The sequence below is a fragment of the Equus caballus genome, chromosome 2 (assembly GCF_041296265.1).
Source record: "Equus caballus isolate H_3958 breed thoroughbred chromosome 2, TB-T2T, whole genome shotgun sequence".
NCBI lineage: Eukaryota > Metazoa > Chordata > Mammalia > Perissodactyla > Equidae > Equus > Equus caballus.
Window position 1 is genome coordinate 31,163,874 of NC_091685.1, and position 23,987 is coordinate 31,187,860.

A 23,987-nucleotide genomic window follows, 5' to 3' on the forward strand; every position below is an offset into this window, starting at 1 on the left:
GCCGGCGGAGCGTAATCGGCGCTGTGATTCCTACTTGAGCTCCAGCTCTTTGGAGGGTTTTCGAACTCGACTTCCCAGAACCAGCGGCTTCTGGGCGACGCCCCCATTGCCACTGTTCCAGGCAGTTGTGTGTTCATGCCAGGCCGACTCGGAGGAAAGGGTCTGGCAGACACCAAAGGCTGGGAGAACCTGTGGGTGGACGGGGTCCGGGGTCGTCGGGCAGCCGGGCGCCGAACAGGCCGCGGACCTCCGCCGCCCTGCTCTCGGGCCCCAGGTCCCGGCCGCTTTCCGCCCGCCAGTCGCGCAGCCAGGACTGTCCCGCTCGCTCCTGCCCGCTGCGGGAGCGCGCCGCGGAGGCGCTTCGCAGCCGCAGCGCCGTTTGTCCGCCCGGCGCCCCGTAGTGCCGTCTCCTGAGTGACACGTTTCCTTGGGGGCGTGGAGGGGGCGGGGCCAAGGTGGGCCGTCGGCTCTTAAAGGGACCCAGACGCGGGGCGCGGGAGGCGGCGCCGCTGGAGGCATCTTGGGGCGCGCGGTCCCGATCAGGTTCTGGAGGCGAATGGGGGGCTGGGCGGGCTCGCGAGGGGCCGGGTGGTCCGCCGGGGGCGAGGGAGAGTTTCAGGGCTCCGGGCCGCGTTCTGGGCAGAGTTCCCCCAGGGCGGGCGTGCCCGCCCCGCTCGTCCCAGCTCCCAGCACCCGCTGCCTTGGCTGGGGCGGCCGGGTTCATTCATTCCCGGCCTGGGGACTCCTAGCTCAGCCCCCGCGGAGCCACGGCCCCGATTCCAGCCCGAGGCCCGGCACGCTCGAGCGCTCACGACCCAGACCTTCTCCCCTCCATTATACAGACCGGGAAAACTGAGGAGGCGACAGCTGATCGAGGTCTCCCCGCCGGTCCGAGGCGAGACAGGTCTCACCTGCCTTCTTGCCTCCCAGGGCCTCTCCGCGACCACTTCCCGGGGGTCCGCACTGTGCGTGGAGCTCGGCGGGGAGGGGGTGGGGGCGGCTTCGGCGTCGGGAGCAGAGTCCAGCAGGAAGCAGTGGGGGGAAGGGCGAACTGCTTGGGGTGAGAGGCCGAGCTGTGAGCCTGGAGATCCAGATTCTAGCCCAACTAACACTAGCTGGGTGACCTCAGGCAAATGACTTCACCTCCCTGACCTTAGTATCATTCTCTGTGAAGTGCCAGTAATAATACCTTTCTTGTCTGGATGTTGGGGGAATTCAAGAAAATAATGCAAAAGTGCGTGGTACAGAGCCTGGCACGCAGCGGGCACTCAGTCAAGTGGGTTGGAGCAGGGTGTGCCCAGAAGGGGATTGAGGCAGCCAGGAGGAAGGAGGCTGCAGGCCAGGCCGAATGAAAGGCCTCAGTGTCTGGGGCTTCCTCCCTGCTCTGCCCTCAGAGTTTGTTCAGGGCAGAGTTGCACACCTGGCAGTGGAGTTGGGGCGAAAGCCACGTCTACACCGCCTGGCTCAGTGCCGCCTAGAGTTGGGTGGGATCCTCAGCTCCAAGCTGGGAGTGACCCGTCTGGCCCTGGCATGAGCAGAGGCTGAGCCAGCCTGGCTGCCCCAGGGTGGGGTGGGGTGTGGCCCACTCCAGGACTGCAGTGCTGTGCCCCGGAGCTGGGCTCAGCCTGCCTGGCAAAGCACGCCAACCTGAGATCATCGGATGACTTTCTTGCTTCCTCCCAGCTCCCCTTGAGGGAGAGGGAGTCAGGGGGCTGCCTAGAGCAGGAGGTATTAGTCACTGAGCCAAGAGCCAGTCTACACCTAGTGATGGCGGAGGAACTGAGAAGCCCGAGTCTGAGCAGACAGAGCCCCTTCCCGGGCTCTTGGATTCTCAGTGCTGCTGCCCTCTTTCCATCCGCCCAGGACTGTCCAGTCCCCAGACACCTTGGGGAAGGCAGCGCCGAGCCTCAGCTTCCATATTCCCAGCCCCGTGTCAACTGGGTCTAGACAACAGGGTGCCTGTGAGTCAGGCACGCCACCTGTACCATGTGGCAGGCCTTTAAAATCACCTCATGGAACCCTGAAACTACCAGACATTTGTACAATTATAAGCTCCGTCTTAAGAGATCGAAACTGAGGCCAAGAGAGGATAAGGGCTCTGCAAGGCCTAAGGCCAGGAAGTGGTGGTATCCGGACTTGGACCAGGCCTGACTCCAGAGCCACCCTGTTAACTAGGACACACCACTGCCTCCCTCCAGAGGCCAGACTCCAGTTAGAAGGAGGCCCTTAGCAGGCAGCCTCAGCCACCTCTGAGACTCTGTGTCCTGGGTCAGGTGCGATGGCAGAGAAGGTGCTGGTAACAGGCGGGGCGGGCTACATCGGCAGCCACACAGTGCTGGAGCTGCTGGAGGCGGGCTATTTGCCTGTGGTCATCGACAACTTCTGTAATGCCATCCGTGGTAAGCACAAGGGCAGGGGGCTGGGGCTTCTGGAGAGGATGGAAGGAAAACCCTGGCTTCCACCTCCACCTTTGGGGGGAGGGGGGGTGGTGTCCGGCTAGTCTCTTGGGAACCCAGGACCCCAGCTCCTCTGATGTCGATGGCCTCCACGTGCTCAACCAGGAGAGGGCTCCATGCCTGAGAGCCTGCGGCGGGTGCAGGAGCTGACAGGCCGCTCTGTGGAGTTTGAGGAGATGGACATCTTGGACCAGGCAGCCCTACAGCGTCTCTTCAAGAAGGTGGGTGCTTGGCAGGCAGGCAGCGGGCACTGCCAAGGGTCAAGGCCTGTAAAGCAACCTCTGACCCCGGCTTTGCCCCTGCAGCACAGCTTTATGGCAGTCATCCACTTTGCGGGGCTCAAAGCTGTGGGCGAGTCAGTGCAGAAGCCTCTGGATTATTACAGAGTTAACCTGACAGGAACCATCCAGCTTTTAGAGGTGAGACGGGCAAGGACACAGACAGTGGGAGGGCCTCTCACCAGGTGGGCAGTGCCAGACACAATGGTTAGGGGCCTGGGGCAACAGTGAGACAGGGCCCAGGCTGTATCATCTTAGACACACGTGTTTTTGCCTCTCAGCCTCAGTCTCCCCATCTGTACATGGGAGTGCCCATACCTCAGCCTCACCCACCTGTGAAGGAGGAAGCGGGTGGGAATAACGTGTGGGGCAGAGGCCACTGACACCTCCTTCCATGGCCAGACCATGAGGGCCCACGGGGTGAAGAACCTGGTGTTCAGCAGCTCAGCCACCGTGTACGGGAACCCTCAGTACCTGCCCCTGGACGAGGCCCACCCCACGGGTGGCTGTACCAACCCCTATGGCAAGTCCAAGTTCTTCATTGAGGAAATGATCCGGGACCTGTGCCAGGCAGACAAGGTGAGGGCCCCACCTTGACCCAGCCTGGGCTCCGCGCACGGACTCCTCATGGCTTCCCCATGAGCCTGAGGACGGGATCCTGAGCAACTCCCAGCAAGGAGGAAGCTAGGGCTTGGGAAGCAGCGGTGACTTGCCCAAGGTCACAGCACTAGGGGGAGGGCCTGATCCTCTGCTCCTTTCTAGAGATAGAGAACAGGCAGGGGGTGGGGGAAAGGGCTCAGGATTCAGCTGGCTCACACCGCCTGGGCCCCCACCCATGTGACCTGTGTCCCACAGGCCTGGAATGCAGTGCTGCTGCGCTATTTCAACCCCATAGGCGCCCACGCCTCCGGCTGCATCGGTGAAGATCCCCAGGGCATCCCCAACAACCTCATGCCCTATGTCTCGCAGGTAAGGGAGAAGGGGAAGGAGGGGGCGGCCCTAGGGTTGACGGGGTACAGCTAGCTGGTGTCAAGGGCCTGGGAAGAGCTGACCTGACCTCCACCCCAGGTGGCGATAGGGCGACGGGAGGCACTGAATGTCTTTGGCAACGACTATGACACAGAGGATGGCACAGGTGAGCCCAGGACCAGGAGGACCGAAGAGTGAGAGCCAGGAGGAAGACTGAGGTGGAACAGACTATACTGAGCCCTCCCACCCAACCACTTCCTCCTCTGCAGGTGTCCGGGATTATATCCACGTCGTGGATCTGGCCAAGGGCCACATCGCGGCCTTGAGGAAGCTGAAGGAGCAGTGTGGCTGCCGGGTAGGGAGAGAAGGGAGAATGGAGGGGAGAGAGGAAGATGGAGTCCTGGGCAAATGGGGCCCAGAGGGGGAGTGAGTCCAGCCCCTCCACAATCTCTATTTACCTCTGCTGGGCAGATCTACAACCTGGGCACCGGCACGGGCTATTCAGTGCTGCAGATGGTCCAGGCCATGGAGAAGGCTTCTGGGAAGAAGGTAGGCCTGCTGTTTACCCCACTCCCACCCAACTCTCAGTGCAGCAGACCTGGGCCCCTCCCACTAGCCTCCAAGATGCGCACCCCAGCACTGCCCCATCTACTCAGCCCGCCTTGGCACTGGGTGCCTGCGAGCGAGACCCTGCTCTGCACCTGCATTTCTCGAGGGGCTGGTCAGCAGCTGGGTGGGTGAAGCCGGGGCCAGCTCAGCTAAGCTACGACTGCCCCTTCTCTTGCAGATCCCGTACAAGGTGGTGGCACGGCGGGAAGGTGATGTGGCTGCCTGTTATGCCAACCCCAGCCTGGCCCTCAAGGAGCTGGGCTGGACAGCAGCCTTAGGGCTGGACAGGATGTGTGAGTGCTAGCCGCAGCCCCTGACCCTGGGTGCTGGCCTGACCCCTGGGAGAGTTAGGGGCTAAGAAGGAGCTGACTGGGTCTGGGCATGCCCACCCTGGGCTGCCTGAGGTGGTGCAGGCCCTGCATTCCAGTGTGGACCCTGACCACACATCTCACCCCGTCACAGGTGAAGATCTCTGGCGCTGGCAGAAGCAGAACCCTTCAGGCTTTGGCGCGCAGGCCTGAGACCTTCCCCTGCCGTGGTCCAGGAAAGGAAAAGAGAAACAACTGCCTGCTCTCCAGCCTCGGGCAGGAACCCAGGGGTCTCAGAGGCTCTGCTACCTCAAACCCCAGCTGGGCCCGCTCAGCCCACCAGGCATGAGGCCAAGGGCCCCAGTGACCTGGAGTCGGGGGTCTCTAACTCTTCTCTTTCAGAGTCTGGGAACCCATCAGGATCTCCAAGAACAAGATGGGGAGGCAGGGCCTTGAAACAAAACACCCTCCTCCCAGGCGCTAATTTATACTGCTATGAAGAAGTTTTCCAAAGTATTTAAAATAAAAAGTTTTCTTACACTGGGACAGATTCTTGCATGTGGTCACTCTCTATCCCTCAGACAGAAGCAGCCATGCCTGAGAGTTGAAGCAATTTCTTTAATTTTATCGGAATCCAGGACACAACAAGAAAAACACCCAAAACCACATGGAGACAGAAGACGAGACACAACTCCTCCCCCACCACCCCCTGGCCCTCGAGTGGGGACAGCGTGGGGGTGAGACAGCCGGGGGAGACCTTGAGCCTCAGTGCAGCCCTGCAGGCTCCAGGCCCACAGGGGAGGAGGGGAATGGGGAGGCAGGGCCCAGCCCCAAGTCAGAAATGGCTGAGGGAAGGCCCCCTCGAAGGACTCCGCCCCCTCACCAACACTCCTGCCCAGGCAGGGAGCCCACAGCAGCTAGGGGGCCCGGGGCCATGGACACATTCATGATTGAGAAGCAGCTGGAGTGGAGGCAGGAGAGACACACGATTATCTGGGCAGAATCAGTTGGGGTGGGGGTGGTAGGTGGGGCCTAGGAGGGCCCCATGGGCCAAACCCTGAGGTCACAGGAGGGGGCCCAAAGCGGGGCTAGTGAGTGAGGTCCTGAGTGAGTGGGTCAGCGGCTGGGCCCCTTTCTCCCGCTGCCTACAGCCCCTCAATACTGCTGCCAGGGTGGCCCACCTCCAGGGAAATGGGATAAGAAAGCAGCCCACCCACGGCGGCAGACAGCCTGGTGACTGAGGCCAGGAAGGAAGGCCTGGCCAGGCCTCGGCCTGCCTGCTCCAGAGGCCCATGGGAAGAGGACGGTCAGGGAGGGTGGGGACGGGCTCGACCGGCTCAGATCCAAGATGGTGCCGCACGTGCTGGGTCCCCCATGAGGTGAGGGACTGTGCTGGGGGCCAGCAACTCTGGTTAGACAGGAGGCAGCAGCTTCTCGAGAAACTCCTTCACGGCTGCCATCTCCTGGGAATGAGGGGGGACTGTGAGAGGCTCCTGGCTGGAGGGAGGAGGGCGAGGGGTGGGAGTGGGAAGGGGCCCCACACCACTGACCTGAGGACAGGAGCTGTGCATGACACCTGGGTAAGTCTTGAATTGGACCCTGGCGGGTGTGACAACGGACCGGAGTTTTTCAGCCGTCAGGGCCCCAAATCGTACAGGAACCATGGGGTCCAGCTCCCCATGGCACTGAAGGATGGCCAGGTCCTTGGCACTGCCGTTGGCTGCCTGTGTGCCAGACAGGACTCAGAGGGCAAAGCCAGTGCTTCAGCACAATCCCCAAGCCACAGGGAGACTCAACGGGCAGGAGGAGGGTCGTGGAGACACTCACCTGGGGGAAGGCCCGGTGCAGAGGCAGCCAACAGCTCAATGCCACAATGCCAGCCAGAGGGTGGGGGCAGGTGAGGGCCGTGTAGAGGGACAGGGCCCCACCCTGGAGGGAAGAGAGAAGGAGAGGTCATGAGGGCTCAGCAGCTCACCTACCACCCCCTACCCCTCACCCCTCACCCCCCTCTCTCTCCTCTCACCTGTGAAAAGCCTCCCAGGACAATACGATTGGCAGGGATCCCATTCTTCATCTCGTGCTCAATCAAGGCCTTGACTAGGGGGAGGGGGCAAGACTAGGTGGGGGCAAAGCTGCTGGAAGGGCCCAGGGAAGGGAGCCAGACAGAGGTACTGCCCAGCACTTTCCTGGGGAACCGAGGGGGAGAGGGAGGATGCTGAGGAGGGGCTGGGGCCTTACTGTTCTCTGCTGCCTTCTTGATGCCAGCCTCGTCCTCTGGGGCATCTGGACTCAGCCCCATCAGGTCAAACCTGGGGAAGCAGAGGCATTAGCAGCTACTGGAAGACCCTGGCCAGCCTCCTGTAGCTCCCTCAGCTCCCATCCCCCTCCTGAAACTCACCAGGAGGGCATCACCATCTTCATGTTCAGTGTCACAGGGATCCGAGGCCTGCGGAGAGAGAGCAAGAAGGGCCATCATGCTCAGGAGGGATGAGAAAGCCACAGCAGAGAGCCTGAGAGGGCGCAGGGCAGCCCCTGGGGCCCCTCCCAACAGGCAGGGCCTGTGTTTAAGGTGTTGCCAGGCAACTTGCCACATGGGGCTGGAGGCTGTGGTTGGGGCATCAGCAGTAGCGATGGAGAAGCAGAGCCCAACACTTGGGTGTGACGGGGTTCCAGCTCAGTTGGTGAGTGCTTGGGGAAGGGGCACAGGAGGTCCTGGTTCTAGGCGGCCTCAGGTCTAGGAGGCCTGGGGCTGGGTGGGGGGACCTCATTCCTGAGGGCTCTACAGGAGGGAAGGCTGAAAATGGCACTTCTGACTGCCCTGGGCCCAGGCCCCAGGATGCAGCTGGCAGGAGAGAATAGGCCTGGGACTACAGGACCACCCCCCAGCTGATCCCCATCCTCAGCCCCTCCCTTGCTGGGGTGACACTCACGCATGGGGACAGATGTACTTGACGTGAGGGAGCCGGATGGTGGAGAGGGCGTCAGCCCAGCTGTGCCTGTAGGAGGTAAGGGAGAAAAGGCACGGCTGTGGAGAGGGGGAGAGGGAGAAAGGGAGGGCGCAGGCCTCTCCAGCCCTGCCCACTGGGCCCCTCCGCACCTGCCTGAGGAACATCCCTCCCCAGCTCACTCACCCTGTGTCTCCAAGTCCATGTAAAAAAATAACCTGAGAAAGGAGCAGAGATGGGGAGATGAGGAAGAGGGCAGGAGTCACTCCCACTCTGTCCTCCAACTTCTGGCCACCCCTTCCCCACCCCCAAGGACCTGAGGGGAACCGAGGTAACAGGCCCAACAGGTTATTAACAGCCCCCCTCCCCCCCCACCGCCTCCTGGCTTCAGGATGCTCCCTTCTCATCACTGCCACTTCCATTTTTCCCACGCCCCCTCCAGCCAGTCCCCCAGCTGGCCTGGGAGCCAGGCTAGGAGGAGAGGACACTTACCGCGGCCGTTTCCCGCTCAGCTCCAGACACAGTGGCAGCATCAGTGAGCAGGGGCACAGACATGGTGTTACCACACATACACTGCAAGGCTCCACGGCTGGGGCCTGTGCAAAGCCAGGGCAGCAGTCAAGAGCAAGACCAGGCAGGAGACAGACTCCTGACACAGGGGCAGAGCCTTAAACCCAGGGCCCACCTAGGCCGTCAGCCCCCCACAGCACCCCGGGTTCTATCCTGAGCACAAACAAAAGGCAGGCAGGAAGTCCCGGGCCAGCGCGGGAAGGAAGTTGCCTCCATTCCAGGGCTGACGAGCAGAGGCAGCCACCCTAGTGGCCCTGGTTCTGGCCCCCTGCACAGCCTGAGCTTGCTGGAGATGGGCAGAGGCAGGGCTTAGGGGCAGTGGGCAGAGGAGCCAGGACAGCCCCTGCTGCCTTCCCCACACCTAACAGTCCCCAGCAGGTAACTGCCTCCTCCCTGATCTCCAATCATCCCCCTTCTCTAGAGCCCCTGGGTCCCCCTCCTCCCCAACTCCCAGCCCTGCTGAGAAACGAAGGGGAGAAAAATGCCGGTGACAATGCTTCCAGCTCCTACCCCCCGGCCCCACACACGTTTTCTCCACCCTGCCTCCCATCCAGCCCCATCACAGCACTTCCAGCTATTCTCAGAGCCCCTGGGGGCTGCCCATGTTCCCAGGAGGCACATGGACTCCCATCCACGACCCACCTCTTCACTGGTGCCCCACACCCCCCTGAATGGGGCTACCTGCTGCTGCTGCTGCCCACTGACCCCAAACAGGTCCCCCACCTGACTACACTCTGGGACTCCCAATCACACAAAAGAATGTCAGGCCGGCTGGCTCCTCCCACCCCTAGCATCCTCCAAACTCCCCACAAGCTTTGCTGCCGGCCCCTAAGTGCCTACCCTTCTCAGTGGTGCCCATCCCTCCCACCCCCTCAACAGGCTTTCACCTTCCATCTCTGACCCAGAAGTGCACCTCTCCACAGTGTGACCTCTCACCTCTGACCCTAGGGTCCCTCTTCTCACAGGGGAGTGCACCTTTCCTCCTAAGCTGGGGTTCCCTTCCTTCTCCACTGGGGACTTCCACCTCTCACTCCAGGATCCCTCATCTCCGAGGGGTGCCTTCCCCCGTGACCTGGGGTCTCCCTTCCCACAGTAAAAACGTCCACCCTGATCCAGAGTCTGCCACTCCCCACAATGGGAACTTCTCTTTTAACCAAGGGTCGCCCCCTCCCCACAGTGACATTTTCTATCCTGACTCAAGACCCGCTCCTGCTCACAAAGGTGCATTCTATCTTTCACCCTGGGAGCCCCCGCCCCACAACGGGATCTTCCACTTCCGACCCTGACTTCCCTCGCATCACTCCCCTTTCTTGCCCCTCTCTACCCGCAAAGTCCCCCGGACTGGCCAGCGCCTCTTCGTACCTCACTCCCCACCCCCATCCCTCGCAGTCGCGGTTCCCCCTCCCCATGCGCCAAGCCCCCCGCGGTGGTCCGCTCGCCTCCTAGTGCCCTCCCTCCACCTGCTGGTCCCGGAGCAGGGTACCTCCACTCCCTGGGGGTTTCGAAACCTCTCCGGCGATTCTCCTCTTTCTCCGGCACAGACACACACTCTTCCCCCTCCGCCGCCCCCGCCGGAACTTCCGTTCGAGTCCCGGGAACCCAGCCATCGCGCTGCCGGAAGTAGCCTGGCCAGCGGTACGGAACCCGGAAGTGGGCGTCGGGGATTCTCCAGCTAGGAGCTGCCATGTTGGATACGGTGGGGCCCATGCCCGTAATTAAGACACGGGTCACCTGCGGAATCTAGGCAGCGCGTGTGTGACTCCCACGCGCCAGCAGCACCCGTCAGGCTCCTGGAGGAAGCCTGTCCGGAAGGGGAGGCATTCCTCGCACTGGCACAGTTTCCCACCTTGCCATCCCCATGCGCCGCACTTCATCAGTCTTGGGTACCCACCACTGGCTTTCATGCCCTATTCCAGGATCACAGATGGATCATACACTGAACTGAAAAGACCCTTAGAGACCATCTAGTTCTCCAGTCTTATTTTAAGGATGAGAAAACAGGCTCAGGGAGGGGAAGTAAACAGCAGTCTCAGGATTACGCTGTAACACGGCCTCTCTGCACCTACTGCCTGACTACAAAATGGTGATAATAACCACCCTGCCTACTTCACAGCTCTGCTGTTAGGCTCAAATGAGGTCGCGTGGAAATGCTGTATACACTGTAAAGTCACAGCGTGAGGCGTAAATGACTCTACAAAGGACCCTAGGGAAATAACAGAGGCCATATCAGGACATCTGGACAGGCATTGGCAGTGTCGTCTTAGCTCTGCCCTCCCAAAGAACGCCATGCAGGCAGTGCACAAAGTAAAGCCGCTGATGAGATCCAGGTGTTAAAAACAAAAATGACTTCATTTGGTCACCACTCAGTCACCCTTTGTTGCTTGCTGCCCTGGAAAAGTGGAAATGGGGTCCACAGAAAGGCTGGAAGGGGAAGCAAACTGAGTTGAAGGCCCCTGTCCTGGAGAAAACATGTAGGCAAATGCAAACAGGATGTGAGTCATACTCATCCCTCAGCGGCTGAGGACGCGTTCTCCCAGGGTAACCTACACTAGTTTTTCTTTGAACTAAAACAAAACAGTAAACTTGGAAGCTTAACAAAGCACTTTTTCCCAGGTTGAGAGGCAGTTTGGTCTTAAGTCCTCAACAGGTCAGAGAGTCTAAAATGCCAGAATTCCGAGAGGAAATCTTTGGGTCCAGAGGACCACAGCAAGCCAAGGCCCCAGTACTGGATGTCAGAAGAAAAGGGAGAGGATGAAGACAACACAGCTGCCCCCACTCCCAAAAGAATCCCTGCCAGGTGGGCCTGTGGAAGAACCAACAATTCCCCCTGCACCCAGTCACCTGAGACACCTGGCACTTTGGAAAATTCATCAGAGTGAAACTTCAAATTCAGAGGCCCAGCCCCAGGGGCTGCCTGTGATTAGTGCTTTAATTAGTGGCATTAATGAAGGACTAGTCTGCTCTAAGATTTCTAACTTAATTTTCCCCCAACTCCAAATTAAAACACACAGCCCTTAATTTTTATCTCCAAAATGATCCAAGTGAAATACAGAGGCTGTGGCTGAGGAGTGAGTAGGACCCTTAGTGCATCAAGAATTGTGTTTGCATTCTGGTTGATTTCAGGCTGCATTTTAGAAATTTTGAAGCTTGATAAGGCTTGGTGGTGGCATGCTTTCTCTAAGACAGGCTGGAGAAACAGTGGGCATGTCCTCCTAACAACAGTATGGGCCAATCCCTCAGAGGAATTCTCTCAAGAGGATCAGATTCAAGACAAATTCCCATGACCAATTGTTTCTATTTTCTGCAAGGGAGGAGAATACTGACCATCTCAAAGCTCCTCTTCTGAGATTAAATTCTCTCCAATTGCTGTACTGACTTTCAAAATTTAAGTCCAAAGTTTTGGGTCCACCTTCAGACTGCATGTGCTGCTCACTTACTTTCCTCACCCACATTTCTTCTGATGAGCTCCAGAATCTGTTCTCCCTTATTTTTGTAAATGTCACTCTCCACAAGTTACCTCCTTTCATGAGAAATGGAATACAGGTTTTTAACCTCACCTTCCTATTTAGGAAATACGGGTGGATGGATGTAGGAGTGAATTAAGCTTGACCTTTCTGGAGAAACTGATCTAGTCTTGATATAATTGTGGCATTTATCTACCTAGTCCAAAACAACAACAACAACAAATTTCAAAGTTCCATACAGTTCCCAAAGTAAAGTACAAGTTTCACATACTACCAAGAACTCAAAAGAATATACAAACATTAAGTCTGGCAAGGATTTATTAGGAAGCTTATTAGTCACAGTGAATAAAAAGCCATAAACAGAAGAACTGAGATCTCCAAATTCTGGCATTGGGCTTACAACACTAGTTAGAAGCTAATAAACATTAAGGATGTCCCAACAGGAATCTTACCTAAGTCCCAATCTTACCACGACCAGGATACCCACAAACACAGAAATGATGCCCATGCTCTCCCCAGACTGCTTACCTAGGCAGCAGGAAAAAAGACTTTCTCCTCAAGCTCTTAAGCAACATCAGGAGATTCCTGCTCTTCTAGCTATAACCATGAGACTCTACTGCATGACAGACAACTTCAAGCTTGGCAACTTGACAAGAAGGCCGAACGATGACAGGAAGAAGGAGCAAGCAGGAACAAGTATTTCTAGTTGGAGACCCTCCTTATGGCTAATACAAACACAACGCTGAGGCTTCAGAAAGTTTACTGCAGCCCAGAAAGTTTCCATTTTTAAAAAAACAAGTCACACAAAAATCCTGCCAGAAAGCAACAAGACACTTGGGATTCCATGGCCACATTGACTGGAAAGGCTGGCATTATCCATAACTGTCAGATGCTGACCAGCCCAAGACCCAATTTCTGCAGGGCCCTAGAAAATCATGATTGTCCCTCAGCACCCACACAACCCTCCCTGGTGGTGTGGTGTCTTCCACAGGCCAGGCTTCTGCAGCAAGCCCCAAAGACAAAGCTTGGCAGAGGCTGTGGCAGCCAACTCTCTCTGGAGCCCATCTCTCTGTCCTTCCCAACAGGATGTCGTACATCTTCACTGACACAGTGTGGGAGCCTCGGCCAGCCCTTAGGAAATGAAGTGTGTCTGTGGGGTAACCTGATGGACCCTGTGGTCTGCTGGGTTGGCTGATGCTTCATAGTTGCAGATGGTCACCTCATGTCGGCGAAGCTGCAAGAAAATTGAGAGGCTGGGTCAGCTGGTCATTCCCAGACCACATACTGGAGTAGTCCTTATTCAGGTTCACTTCTAGAAGCCATCATCCACCCTCTTCTCCCTTCTGATACTTTTATCCTGAGAAGCCTGCAAAAAATCATTATCAATGATTCACCCCATAACTGAGAAGATTCATTCCCCCACTATAATGGAGGCACCAAGAGAAGAGGACCTCGTCTATCTTGTTTATCATCTTATCTCTGGTGCCTGGAACAAGAAAAGTTATCAAACATGTTGAATGAAGGAAAGAATTCTAAATTATAAAAACTGAATTGATATCAATTGTATTATTTCAACCCCCTTAAAAATCCCTATATCCTGTCAAATGAGATGGATAGTTTAGTGACGAAACCAAGAAAAATTATAACCGGACTGGGAGCAATCACTGTCTCACTTGCTCTTTTTCCTTTCCTTAAGGTTCCCACTAGCACAGCATGCAGATATCTATACACATATATACATACATTGGAGGGGGCAATAATGTTTCCAACCCCATCTTACCTCAGTCCATTCTCCTCTCAGGCCGATATAAAAGACCTTTGTGGTATCTGCTCCAAAGTTTTTTGAAATATGAATTGAGAGATGATAGACGTTTGAAAAACGAGAAATTCTAGAGGACGAAAGCAGTGGGGAGAGGAGACACAGGTTAGAGTTCAATGAGAATCTCACAGCCATGTCAACAATTCCAGCTCCAACTTGTGGTAAAGCCCAGACAAATGTCAGAGAACACTCTTTGGGTCTTATGTCTCATTCTTCTCCTTTGGATAAGCAATTAATTCAATGAACACTGACTGAGCATCTGCCAGATCCTGCCCAAGGCAACAGGGATAGAAAAAGGAATCAACACTGTCCCCGCCCTCAAGGACCAGGAATGAGAAATGCCTTATGGCCAGGCAGGGGTTCAAAAGCAAGTTCAGTGCTGACCTCACCCTCAGGGAAAAGAGAGAACTAATGAAGAGATAAGGCCGGCATGTGTGATTTCGCCTGCAGTAAGGCCACTATGCAAGCAGGAATTCTGAAAACACATCTTTCCTAAGACCATCCTAGGAGCTCATTCAGATCTGCTAACTGCATACAAGTTAACAAGTCTGTGGCTTGCACCGAATCTCTGCCAAAAATTGACCAAGCCAAGGGTCAAGCCTCCTCCACTGTTTTAACTTATTTCTGATGCTAAGAGGGCAAGAGATGCGCCAAAAATAAACTGCAAGCCCTGGAAGCACTGACGTATGTATGCTCGCTGCAAATGAGGGAGCGCCTGCTGCTCCTCGGGAAAAGCCACGGACAGCGGAAGACAGGCCCAGTGCTTACTTTGTGGCATACTCTAGTTCTCCGGTAAGATCCCGGTTCAGACTAAAGGTCTGATCTGGCTCCCTGTCTGTATCATCAAAGGACATCTGTGGAATGTTCTTGTACCTGAGAAAGGAAAGGGAAGAAAAATCAACAAATGTGCATTATCACATTTTTCAGTTTTTCAAAACTTCCTACTGACTCCTCAACTGCCTTCGGTTCTATCGGAAGGAGAACAAATTTTGGAAACAGCATTTTACAGGCATTTATACACAAATATCTTTAATCCAACAAGAAAAGAGCTGAGAACTGCAACATAAGCCAATGGCATCTTTGAGTGGGTTAAGATCACATGAGAAGCAATACACAAAGAGATGGCTCAAACGAGGTCACGTGCAGCAAATGCATGGAGAAAACAGGCAACTCAGCACATTCAGATCAAGCCGAGGATGTTCAACAGCTTACTCATGGGAAAAAATAGTTTGGCAGAAACATATTAAACACAGTTAAGAGACATGATCAGGTAACCCAACGCTCAAACATTTTTCTGTGTTCAAAATTACCTGATATACTGAGTCATCTTACAATTCTTAAAAAAATACCATTTGGGGATTTCCACTTTGAAAAGGACACAACAGGCTTTGGAAAGTCAAGTAAAACTGCTAGTGAGGAAAACATTTTTCAAAGAAATATCTAAGAAACAGCTGTCTCCTCTAGCTCACAAATCTAAAGGACTGAGCCACACCCCCACCATCTCTAGAGTGTTTTATTGACACTCCCACATGGGAGGGGCCTAGATAGTAGCTGCAGCAAAATGCATATAATTTAAGAAAGCAAATGTTTGCTTCAAAGTGTTTCTAAGAATGATGCACAGAATAATAATAACAGTGAACATTTATGAGCAGCATTATGAAAGGCAGTGTCGTGCTGTAGTTCAAAGCAGGGTCTCCGGAGCCTGACTTCCTAGGCTTAAAGCCTGGCTCTGTCACTTACCAGCTGTGTAATTTTGGGCAAGTGATTTAACCTCTCTGTGTCTCAGTTTCCTCATCTGTAAAATGAGGACAGTGATAGTACATAACTCATCGGCTGATGCGGACATAAGTTGAATCAATTCTAAGAGACACATATTAAAAAAATTTTACTATGGAAAATTTCAAACACACGCAAAAGCAGAGAGAAAAATATAACAAATATATACTTATCACTCAGCTTCAATAACCAACATTATGCCGATTTTACCCAGCACACCCATTTTGTTTGTGCTTGATATTTTAAAGCAATCCCAAACATAACATTTCACTAATACTTCAGTATGTATCTCTAAAATGTAAGGACTTCTTAAAAAAAAAAAAGCCAGGATACAATTTTACAAAAATTAACAATTAACAACAATTCTTTAATATCATCTAACACCGAGTCTGTATTCAAATTTCACTGACTTAAGTCTCAATTTAACTTTTGTGGATGTGTCAATGGTATGTCATAGTTGAAGAGGCACTATTTTTTAATTAATGGTACATAAAATAATGGTGCCTTTTACAATCAATGACATCGTAGATTCAATGCAGTGTAATACATGTGAAGTGCTTACAATTTGGGGCTATGAAAGTATTTGCACCTGCTCTCCCAAGACTGGGCACTTACTACGTTCCAGACTTATTCTAAGCTCTTTCCATGTTAGATCTCATGTAATTCTCTCCACGATCTTGTGAGGTTCAGACTATTACTCTTCCATTTTACATATGAGAAAGCCGAGATATAGAGAAGATAAGTAATGCCCCAATGTCATGCAGCTAGCAAGTAGTACAGCCAGAATTTGAACCCAAGCAATTTATTCCAGAGTCCATTCTAAACCACAATGCAACATGGATGTCTAGTCTTCTCAAGCCAATCCATCTCCCAAGTAAGTGAGTCCCGAAAAGAATCAACTCGAACGTACTTTGTTTCCTTAAAATAATTATGTGGATTTGCTTTCAAATTCATGTCTCTAACATTCAAAAATAGTTTCAATTTCTTAAGTCTCTCATTTAAATTGATAAATTTTTCAGATGAAATTTTTTATGTAAAGATCTTCTGATATTTGTTTCTCCAGCACTCAGAAAGTGGTTTTCCCCTTCGTTTAGGGAGGCTATGCTGGCATAAGGCAAGTTGTCAACAAGGGAGCGTCAGCTCTGGTGGCAACAGATGAAGTGTTGCAAGAGGTATAGAGAACCTTGCTAACTAAAGGCCATGCAAACTCAGAGTAATTCCACATCAACAAAACACACACAAGGATTAGAACTGCACGAAATAGCAAGGGAAAATTCTGAAGCTAACCCCAAAAGTAGAATTCATAAAGATCACTTGAGATCTGCAGCTGGGTTATTAAGAAAACTGCAAAGTCATCAACTGTTGGCATTTATAGGATGCTCTCTGAATGAATGGTGCCACAGCAAGCACTTTGAAAAGAGATAAGCTGTTGGCCCTAAAGATGCTTAACCTAAAAGCCATTAACTCGGGAAGAGATAAGTGTGTGCAGAACAAGATCTTTTCTTAAAGGGAGTCAGGGGATATTTAACCCAGTAAAAAGAAAAAATTCTATTATTCTGGAATAAAGTGCTACTAGAGAAAGGGAACTAGGAGCTCCTTGGGGGCCTAAGCCCTTGCCACTTACAGTCTCATCTCAGAAGGGTGTGAGTCATCGTCCTCTCCCATTATGATGATGCCTTTGAGCTTGACATTGCCTGTGAATCTGCCAGAATGCAAAAGAGAAGGTTGTCCACCTGGATTTGAATCTCTACTTAGTTGTGTGGGGCTGGGCAAAACCCTTCCCCTTGCTGGGCTTCAGTTTACCCATGTGTCAGACTTGTACTAGATAATCGTGAAGATCCTATGTGCCTCTGGCATACTGCAGTTCTAAAAAATCTACCTTGACTTCTCAGTTATCTTTTAACAAATACATCTCTTTTCAATATCCAGCAAGAAACCTATGATGCTTTCCTCCTCACACCCGCCACCGTCATTTACGCGGTTTCTAGAAACAGATGTGGGCTCTTGATACAACTAGGGAATGAACCCTGATAGGGCAACTGCGTACAGACTGTTTAGCCTGAGACAAGCACCGAGAAGCTACTTACGGAATATTAAACAGAAGCTCTTCATCCGCATCACTTTCAACAAACTGGAGGGGATGGGGAGGAGGAAGGAGAGAGAAACAAATATTTTCTGAGAGCCTAGAATTTCAGGTAGCTCCCACCCTGTTCTACAAGTGGAGCGCATTGCAAACAGTCCACCTCCCTCGGTTTTCCAGCACTTGTTAACCTGATGTTAATAAATTAATAGCCACAGACCATCCAATCAGACGGTTCTTAACGGGGAGCCCAGGAAATGAACTTCGAGGGCCAGCTAGCCTCCTGAAATTGTGTGCCAAGATCTGTGCCTAAGCGGTCCAGCTTTCAAACGGCTCTGTGACCCCCCCAAAATGATCTATGGTGCAGACAGGATGACGCGCTTGCTTCATCTCCCTAGGCTGGTCTCTCGTCTTCATCAGGTGATATGATCCGGCAGCCATAGGGACCCGGGGTCAAACGCTATGGAGAACACCCTCATGGCCATCCTCCCTCCCTAGCCCTGTAACCCTGGAACAGAACGTTGGCTGTGCAAAGCCGGAGAGCCCCTTTCCCTCTCTGGGCCTCAGTTCTCTACCTGCCAAATGGGAGACCCGATCCTGGTGGCCTCCCAAAGGGCTGGCAAGAGACGGGCACGGCAAAGCGCCTGGCAACCGGGCTGTCGTTATTTTTAACTTCGAGAACGAGGCTGACAGAGCAGGCGGGCGGCCTGAGGCCCCGCGAGGGTCCCCGCCCGCCGCGGCCCCGGAAAGCCCACCTTGGAGCGGTCGGTCCGCTCCTCCCACGGCTTGAAGACGCCGCGGCCGCTGCCCTCGCGGCTCTCGTTGAGGCACTGCAGCCGCTCCAGGTCGATGCGCAGGTACAGGCCGTAGGCCAGGCCGCGCTGCTCGGGCGGCTCCTCTTGTTCGGCGGCGCAGCGGCAACCGCCCCCGCCGTGGCTGTGGCCATGCGACATGGCGACGCCGCCACCCGCGCGTCCCCTCGGCCCCGCCGCCGCGGCCGCCGTCGCCCACACCGCGCTCTCCCCGCTCCGGCCGCCAAGCGCGCCGCGCCCGCCGCGTCGTAAAAGGCGCCCCTGTGCCGCGCATGCGCCCGGGGAGAAGTGGGCGGGGCTCTGGGAGGCTTGGCCTTTGGCCCGCGCTTGCAGATGCCATGGGATTAATGTTGACTCTTTCAGTACTCGGGGCGGATGCTGTTGCTAGCGCAGCTTCACAGATGTGGAAACTGAAGGGCAGAGGGATGAAGCTGGTGTTCCGAGTAGATGGTGGGGTCGGGTTTCGAATCCTCCTTCCCCGTAGGCTAAAGTCTGTGCTCTTTTATTTTACCGCCAGCATTTTGGGGGAGCTGGCGGAGGAAAGCGTGCGCAATGATAGGGCCCCGAAGAGTAGGGAGCGCAGCATCATCGCTGGCTCACAGCTGCAGACTTCGGCGCTTAGAGCTCGCTAACCCACTTTCATAACAACTTTCTTCATAGTGGGCTTTTTGGACAGCCGGATCTGGAGACAAGTCCTGGGTCTGCTACTGACGGTGTGACACTCTGAATAAGTCATTTCCCCCATCGTGACACTTCATTTCCTCATCTGTAAAGTGGGAGTAATAATATCTGTTTCATAAGATCGCAGTGAGTATTAAATAATGCCCTTAAAGAACTCAGCATGGTGGCTGACACATGCTAAGAATTCAGTAGTTGAGTCAGATCTTGGCTCAACTCCAAGCACTGCCATTTGCTAACTGAGTGGCCTTGGGCAAGTGACAACCTCTCTGAGTCTCAGCCCCGTTTAAAGTGCAAAGATTGGGCTAGATGACCTTTAAGTCCCCTCCCCGTGTGATATTTTAGAGTAATTTTTTCTAACAGCTGGTTGTGATGCATTAATGGGTCTTAAAATCCACTTAGAGGATTGCGACCAGCATTCAAAAAATAGAATATGATAAAAAATTTACACGTTTTAAGTCTCAATTTATGAAACTTGTGTTTCAGTTTTGGGTCCATGTACTCAGGTGCAATGTAAAATGTTTTTCATATTGTGGGTTGAGGTCACAAGAATTGAAAGCCACTATTTAGAGTTGAAATGATTTCAGTTTCAGGATAGAATGCATCCTTACTCCTTGGCGGGGAAGGGAAACGACAGAGGATGTAGAGAGAGTTATGGGGTAGTCTGGCTATCCCCTGCCCTTTGCTTCTGGCTCTGGAGTGTCCAGACGAGACTGGGGCTGGTGAAATACAAACCAAAATATCTGTCTGCTCAAGTTCCATTCAGACATATTTTTGATGTCCTAGTTCAATTCTTTGTGAAATAGGCAAGCTTGGTTCTGGTTCAAAATAGCTCAATGTCATGAGTGATTCCTGCTTTCACATCACAGTTGCAGGCTTGGCACATGGTAAACACTTAGTAAGTACTTGTTTAATTCAGTGATACACTCAGTAGCCTTCCTTCGGAAAGACCACATCCCACTGCAGGACTAACACAGGCCTTACCTGGGAAATCTACTCACTTTTGGCTTCTTTCCTGTCATTTTCATCGCTGTCATCATTTACTGATTTGTTGAGAAGTATGTGCCAGATATTATGCTAAGGCACGTTATGTAGTTCGTCTCAATTATTTGTCACATGAACTTTAAGAGACAGGTGGTATTACCCAGTGTTACCTCCAATTTGAAGATGAGGAAAGCCAAGACTTAAAGAGGTGGATTAACTTGCCCAAGATCAGCTAAGGTTAGGAAGTAACCAGACTTTGAACACACCCTATAGTTTCCCGAAACAAAAGGTACACATGAGGTAAATATGTTGAATTAATTAGCTTATGCTATGTAACAAATCACCCCAAAACTTAGAGCTTTAAACAACAAGCATTTATTATTTCTCATGATTCTGTAGATTACCTGGGTATTTCTCTTTTCGGGACCACTTTGGCTTGTGCTGAATAATTTGGAATGGCCTCATTCACGTGTCTGGTTGTCAGCTGAGGGGATGGGGCCACATGTCCCCAGCAGGCTACCTGAGCTTAGTCACATACTGTCAATTCTGCAATGTCCCATGGTTCCACAGGTCAGCCATATTCAAAGTGTGAGGGAACTATGTAAGGGTGCAAATACCAGGGAGGGGACCTCACAAAAGGCTGGCTACCACACTACCGCATATGTTAAATGACCACTGAAAATGTCTTTATTCTTCTCTTATATATATATATATGTATTTTTTTTAAGGAAGATTGTCACTGAGCTAACATCTATGCCCATCTTCCTCTATTTTATGTGGGACGCTGCCACAGCATGGCTTGATGAGCAGTGCTAGGTCCACACCCAGGATCCGAACCTGCAAACCCCTGGCTGCTGAAGCAGAGCATGCAAACTTAACCACTATGCCACTGGGCTGGCCCCTTCTCTTATCTTTAATTGGTAATTTGGCTGAAGATAAAATTTTTTCAGAATTTTGAAGATATTGCTGTTTTCTTCTAGCTTTGAAAAGTACAATGCCGTTCTGAATCCTGATTCTGTGTATGGTTTCCCCCCTGCTCTCTTCCTGGTCACTAGTATTCTGAAATGTGATAATGTTGTGCTTTGTTGTGGCTCTTTTGCCTTTTATTGTGCTGGATACCTGATGGACCCTTTCAACTTAGAAACCCTGGAACAGAACGTGAGCATGCTGGTTAGGACATCTGCACACGGATGCAGAAAGCCCTTTGCAGGGACGCATATTTAGGGGCATGAAGAGAAAGCGGGTGGGGCTAGGGTCCTACTCTCTCCCTTTCCACCACCTTCTATTGCAGAGCTCCAGGAGGCCCAGAAATGTGAATGTGGCCTTCCAGGTCATTGTGGAGGTTCATTTGTCAAGGTAGCAGAATAGACTGTACTTTATTTAACAGTTCCTTAGCTCCATTTATAACTTCTTAAGTATGTCTTCATTTGTACCCTTGCCCTGATCCCACAAATATTAGGTATGACCTGCTGGACAAGTTGCTTAGCTTCCCTAAGCCTCAGATTTGTCATATATACAATGAGAATAATAAGAGTACCCTAGTAGGGTTTTGTTATGAGATTCATATGAGATAATGCAGGGAAACTCTTTGGAACAACCTCTGGCGGGTAGGAAAAGGTTAAGCGGCTCTTACTGTTGCTGAGCAAGACTTTCAGCTCAGCGCCTCCGTCTGGTTATAGGAGAAACTGCAATTGCTAAGGGGGCTGGATTTGGAAGAGACCAACTGTTTGCAGGCTAACTTAGAGTAATGCCTTTCCCTCGGCTGACTCTGCCTGTCCCTGCTCTTGCACTCCTGTGTTGCAGGGATGTCTGAGGACAGATGGCAATTCTCAGACTTCTAGGACTACCCTGGAGCAGGTAGGAAAAGCTTCCATGTTTTTTCTTTCTCCTACTCCTAGGCTCCATCTGCAAACATTTCTGTAGCTCAAGGACTGCTGAATTTGTATCCATCTTCCCTTCTCTTCTGTCTCACGTAGGCTAGGAGAAGCAAACTGTTTTTCTGTTACTTTTGAATGCTTCTTTGTGGCCAACGGAAAGTATAGTAACAATAATAGCTAACAACCATATGGCACTAATAATGTGCCAAGCACTGTCTTGAGGGTTTTACTTATATTATTTTTTAATCTTCGTAATTGCAAGTGTCCTATTATTATCCTCATTTTATAGATGAGAAAACTGGGGCACAGAGAGGCTAAGTAACTTACCCAAGGTCACACAGCTGGTTAGTAGTGGAACTAGGATTTAAACCCAGGCAATAGGCTCCAGAGTCCATACTCTTAACCACGCTGGACCTTTTCCAAATATTAATTAACATTTACTGAGTACTTACTATGTGCCAAACTGAGACCCCCAGAGCTCAGGCTCTTAACTGCCATGCTGCACTTATGAGCTGGGTGACCTTGGACGAGTCATTTTCCTCAGAGCTTCAGTCATAACAGCAATCCTTTACTAAATGCCCCTTCCTTGTTGGATGTTTCACCTAGTTCATCATCAACGTCCTGGCTAACATGTCCTGAGCTCTTTCTGTGTGCCAGGCACTGTTCTAAGCACTTTGCATGTTTTAACTCATATGATGGCTTTGCAAGGGTGATGTATTTTTCTCATTTTTGGAGGAAGAAATGGAGACACAGAGAGGTTTAGTGACTTGCTCAGGGGCACACAGCTGGGAAGTGTGAGATTTGAAGCTGGGTGGCTGTGTGGATCACCTGAGAGTCCCAGCTGCCATGATTCCCTTTGGAGTCTTTGATGCTGTTAGCAAATATTTCTAGTTCTCTGTGTCCAGGCACGTGGATGGATTGTGCTTCCCTGTCCCCTTGAATTTAGGTGCAGTCAATGAAATATGATGGATGTCACTTCTGGACGTAGCTTAGGGGCCAGCGCAACCTTCTTGTGCCTTGAAAATCTTAGCAGCACAGGGATGGTGTCTCCCTTAGCCTGGATCCCTGAGTGAGGGTGACATAGAGCAGAGCCCCCTCAGACCCACAGTAGACAAGCAGTGTGAGTGAGGAACAAACCTGTGTTGTTTTGAGCCACTGAGATTTGGGAATTGTTTCCGCGACATGACCGAGTCCAGGGTTCCTCAAACTCAGCACTATTGACATTTGGGGTCAGATAGTTCTTTGCTGTGAGGGGCTGTCCTGTGCGTCGTGGAATGTTTGACATTGTTTGCTAAGTGTCTCACTGGGGGCAAAATCACCCGCAGTTGAGAACTACTGTCCTAGCCCATCCTAATAGTCTGACTGTCCTGCCAGTCCTAAATACACCCTGTTGCGGCATCATTTCTTTGCTTTAACTTGCTCTTAGATTCTGCTAGTATTGAGGATAGTCGCATCATTCTTTATCCAGTTTCTATATCAGTGTTACACCAGCTTCAATAGACTTTTCCCTCTTTTTCTTTGCTTTGGAATGGTGTAAGGGCACTGGTCTTATCTGATCTTTGAGGTTGAAAAAATTCCCCTCTGAAACAGTCCTGGGCCTGGAGCCTTCTTGCAGGGGAGGCCCTATAGCAACTTTCTCTATTTCTTCTGTGGCGATTAGTCTGTTTAGACTTGTCTATAGGAGTGAATTTGGGTAAGTTGTATTTGTCTGGACGATTATCCACTTCATATAGGTTTTCTGATATATCGCATATAGTTGGGGCACAGGGTTTTAAAAACTGGGAAATTTTACATAGAAATCTAGATTTCTGTCTTGTCTTTAAAACTCAGAAGATGTGGCGGCCACTCTGGGCCCTGCCTTCCACCTGGAAATGATCGGGTGGAGCTGTGGAAGTAGCTCTCGTTTTCTTTCTGTTCCCACCACGCCTCATTGTCTTACACCAAATTCCTGGTATTTGAGATTGTGAGCCCCGAGATAAGAGGAAATGAGGTAGAGGCTGCCTTTTTGATGGTTGTTAGGGGCTGTAGTATATGGGATCTGAAAGAATAGATAGGAGTCCAAAAACAGAAGAGTGGAACTAACCCGTCAGGGCAGCGGGGGCGAAGGGTTCACTTATCAGGAAGGACTCGCGGACCTCAAAATAGTTCTTAGCTTGTGACCCTAAAGCTTCAATTCCCATTGACAGGGAACAAAACTTTTCCTTTCATTCCACATTTAGAGGGAATGAAGGAAGGACACTAAAATTTATTGAGCCCCCTTTTTCTCATTGAAACCTTAGAAGAATTCCTGTGGGGTGTCATTATTCCCATTTTATAGATGAAGAAACTGAGGCTCAGAGAGGGGTCACAGAGCTAAAGAGTG

At 52.0% G+C, this 23,987-nt stretch overlaps 3 protein-coding genes and 1 long non-coding RNA gene across 7 annotated transcripts in view; 2 read left to right on the forward strand and 2 right to left on the reverse strand.

Annotated features, from left to right (window-relative positions):
* Positions 1-428: 428 nt before the first annotated feature.
* Positions 429-5,166, forward strand: GALE (UDP-galactose-4-epimerase). 3 transcript variants are annotated; one of them, XM_005607358.4, is made up of 12 exons: positions 458-543; positions 843-965; positions 2,274-2,399; positions 2,562-2,677; positions 2,762-2,875; positions 3,137-3,313; positions 3,590-3,703; positions 3,803-3,869; positions 3,973-4,058; positions 4,175-4,252; positions 4,491-4,605; positions 4,775-5,166. In XM_005607358.4, the coding sequence occupies exons 3-12, from the start codon at positions 2,279-2,281 to the stop codon at positions 4,831-4,833; spliced, it is 1,047 nt and encodes a 348-aa protein (XP_005607415.1). In that variant the 5' UTR covers positions 458-543; positions 843-965; positions 2,274-2,278; the 3' UTR covers positions 4,834-5,166. The 3 variants fall into 3 exon arrangements, with proteins under 3 accessions (XP_001504256.1, XP_005607415.1, XP_005607416.1); XM_005607359.4 differs by having other exon boundaries at positions 843-904; XM_001504206.7 differs by lacking the exon at positions 843-965 and having other exon boundaries at positions 429-543.
* Positions 5,167-5,218: 52 nt separating this feature from the next.
* Positions 5,219-10,182, reverse strand: LYPLA2 (lysophospholipase 2). The gene is made up of 10 exons (XM_001501350.7): positions 9,619-10,182; positions 8,058-8,161; positions 7,752-7,783; positions 7,551-7,616; positions 7,019-7,066; positions 6,859-6,929; positions 6,644-6,717; positions 6,448-6,549; positions 6,171-6,344; positions 5,219-6,083 (listed from the first exon to the last, which is right to left on the reverse strand). The coding sequence occupies exons 1-10, from the start codon at positions 9,740-9,742 to the stop codon at positions 6,033-6,035; spliced, it is 846 nt and encodes a 281-aa protein (XP_001501400.5). The 5' UTR covers positions 9,743-10,182; the 3' UTR covers positions 5,219-6,032.
* Positions 7,206-23,987, forward strand: part of LOC106782784 (uncharacterized) — a 46,923-nt gene continuing 30,141 nt past the window's right edge. For both annotated transcript variants that reach the window (XR_011432583.1, XR_011432584.1), the window contains exons 1-2: positions 7,206-7,301; positions 18,747-18,893. This is a non-coding gene — a long non-coding RNA (uncharacterized lncRNA). The remainder of the gene's footprint in view (positions 7,302-18,746; positions 18,894-23,987) is intronic.
* On the reverse strand, positions 11,900-18,357 carry PITHD1 (PITH domain containing 1). Its single transcript, XM_001504214.7, has 6 exons — positions 18,030-18,357; positions 17,282-17,325; positions 16,819-16,896; positions 14,187-14,291; positions 13,380-13,488; positions 11,900-12,833 (listed from the first exon to the last, which is right to left on the reverse strand). Exons 1-6 carry the CDS (start codon positions 18,225-18,227, stop codon positions 12,732-12,734), a joined length of 636 nt encoding a protein of 211 aa, XP_001504264.3. The 5' UTR covers positions 18,228-18,357; the 3' UTR covers positions 11,900-12,731.

Excerpts from the sequence above, each read along its gene's own strand:
- LYPLA2 (XM_001501350.7), bottom strand. The coding sequence starts at position 9,742 with ATGGCTGGGTTCCCGGGACTCGAACGGAAGTTCCGGCGGGGGCGGCGG. Across the intron at positions 8,162-9,618 it reads GAAACCCCCAGGGAGTGGAG|GCCCCAGCCGTGGAGCCTTG; the intron begins GTACCCTGCTCC and ends GGCTTTGCACAG. Across the intron at positions 7,784-8,057 it reads CTGAGCGGGAAACGGCCGCG|GTTATTTTTTTACATGGACT; the intron begins GTAAGTGTCCTC and ends CTCCTTTCTCAG.
- PITHD1 (XM_001504214.7), bottom strand. The coding sequence starts at position 18,227 with ATGTCGCATGGCCACAGCCACGGCGGGGGCGGTTGCCGCTGCGCCGCC. Across the intron at positions 14,292-16,818 it reads CACCCTTCTGAGATGAGACT|GTACAAGAACATTCCACAGA; the intron begins GTAAGTGGCAAG and ends TTCCTTTCTCAG. Across the intron at positions 12,834-13,379 it reads TGAGAGGAGAATGGACTGAG|CTTCGCCGACATGAGGTGAC; the intron begins GTAAGATGGGGT and ends ATTTTCTTGCAG.
- GALE (XM_001504206.7), top strand. The coding sequence starts at position 2,279 with ATGGCAGAGAAGGTGCTGGTAACAGGCGGGGCGGGCTACATCGGCAGC. Across the intron at positions 3,314-3,589 it reads ACCTGTGCCAGGCAGACAAG|GCCTGGAATGCAGTGCTGCT; the intron begins GTGAGGGCCCCA and ends TGTGTCCCACAG. Across the intron at positions 3,870-3,972 it reads TGACACAGAGGATGGCACAG|GTGTCCGGGATTATATCCAC; the intron begins GTGAGCCCAGGA and ends CCTCCTCTGCAG.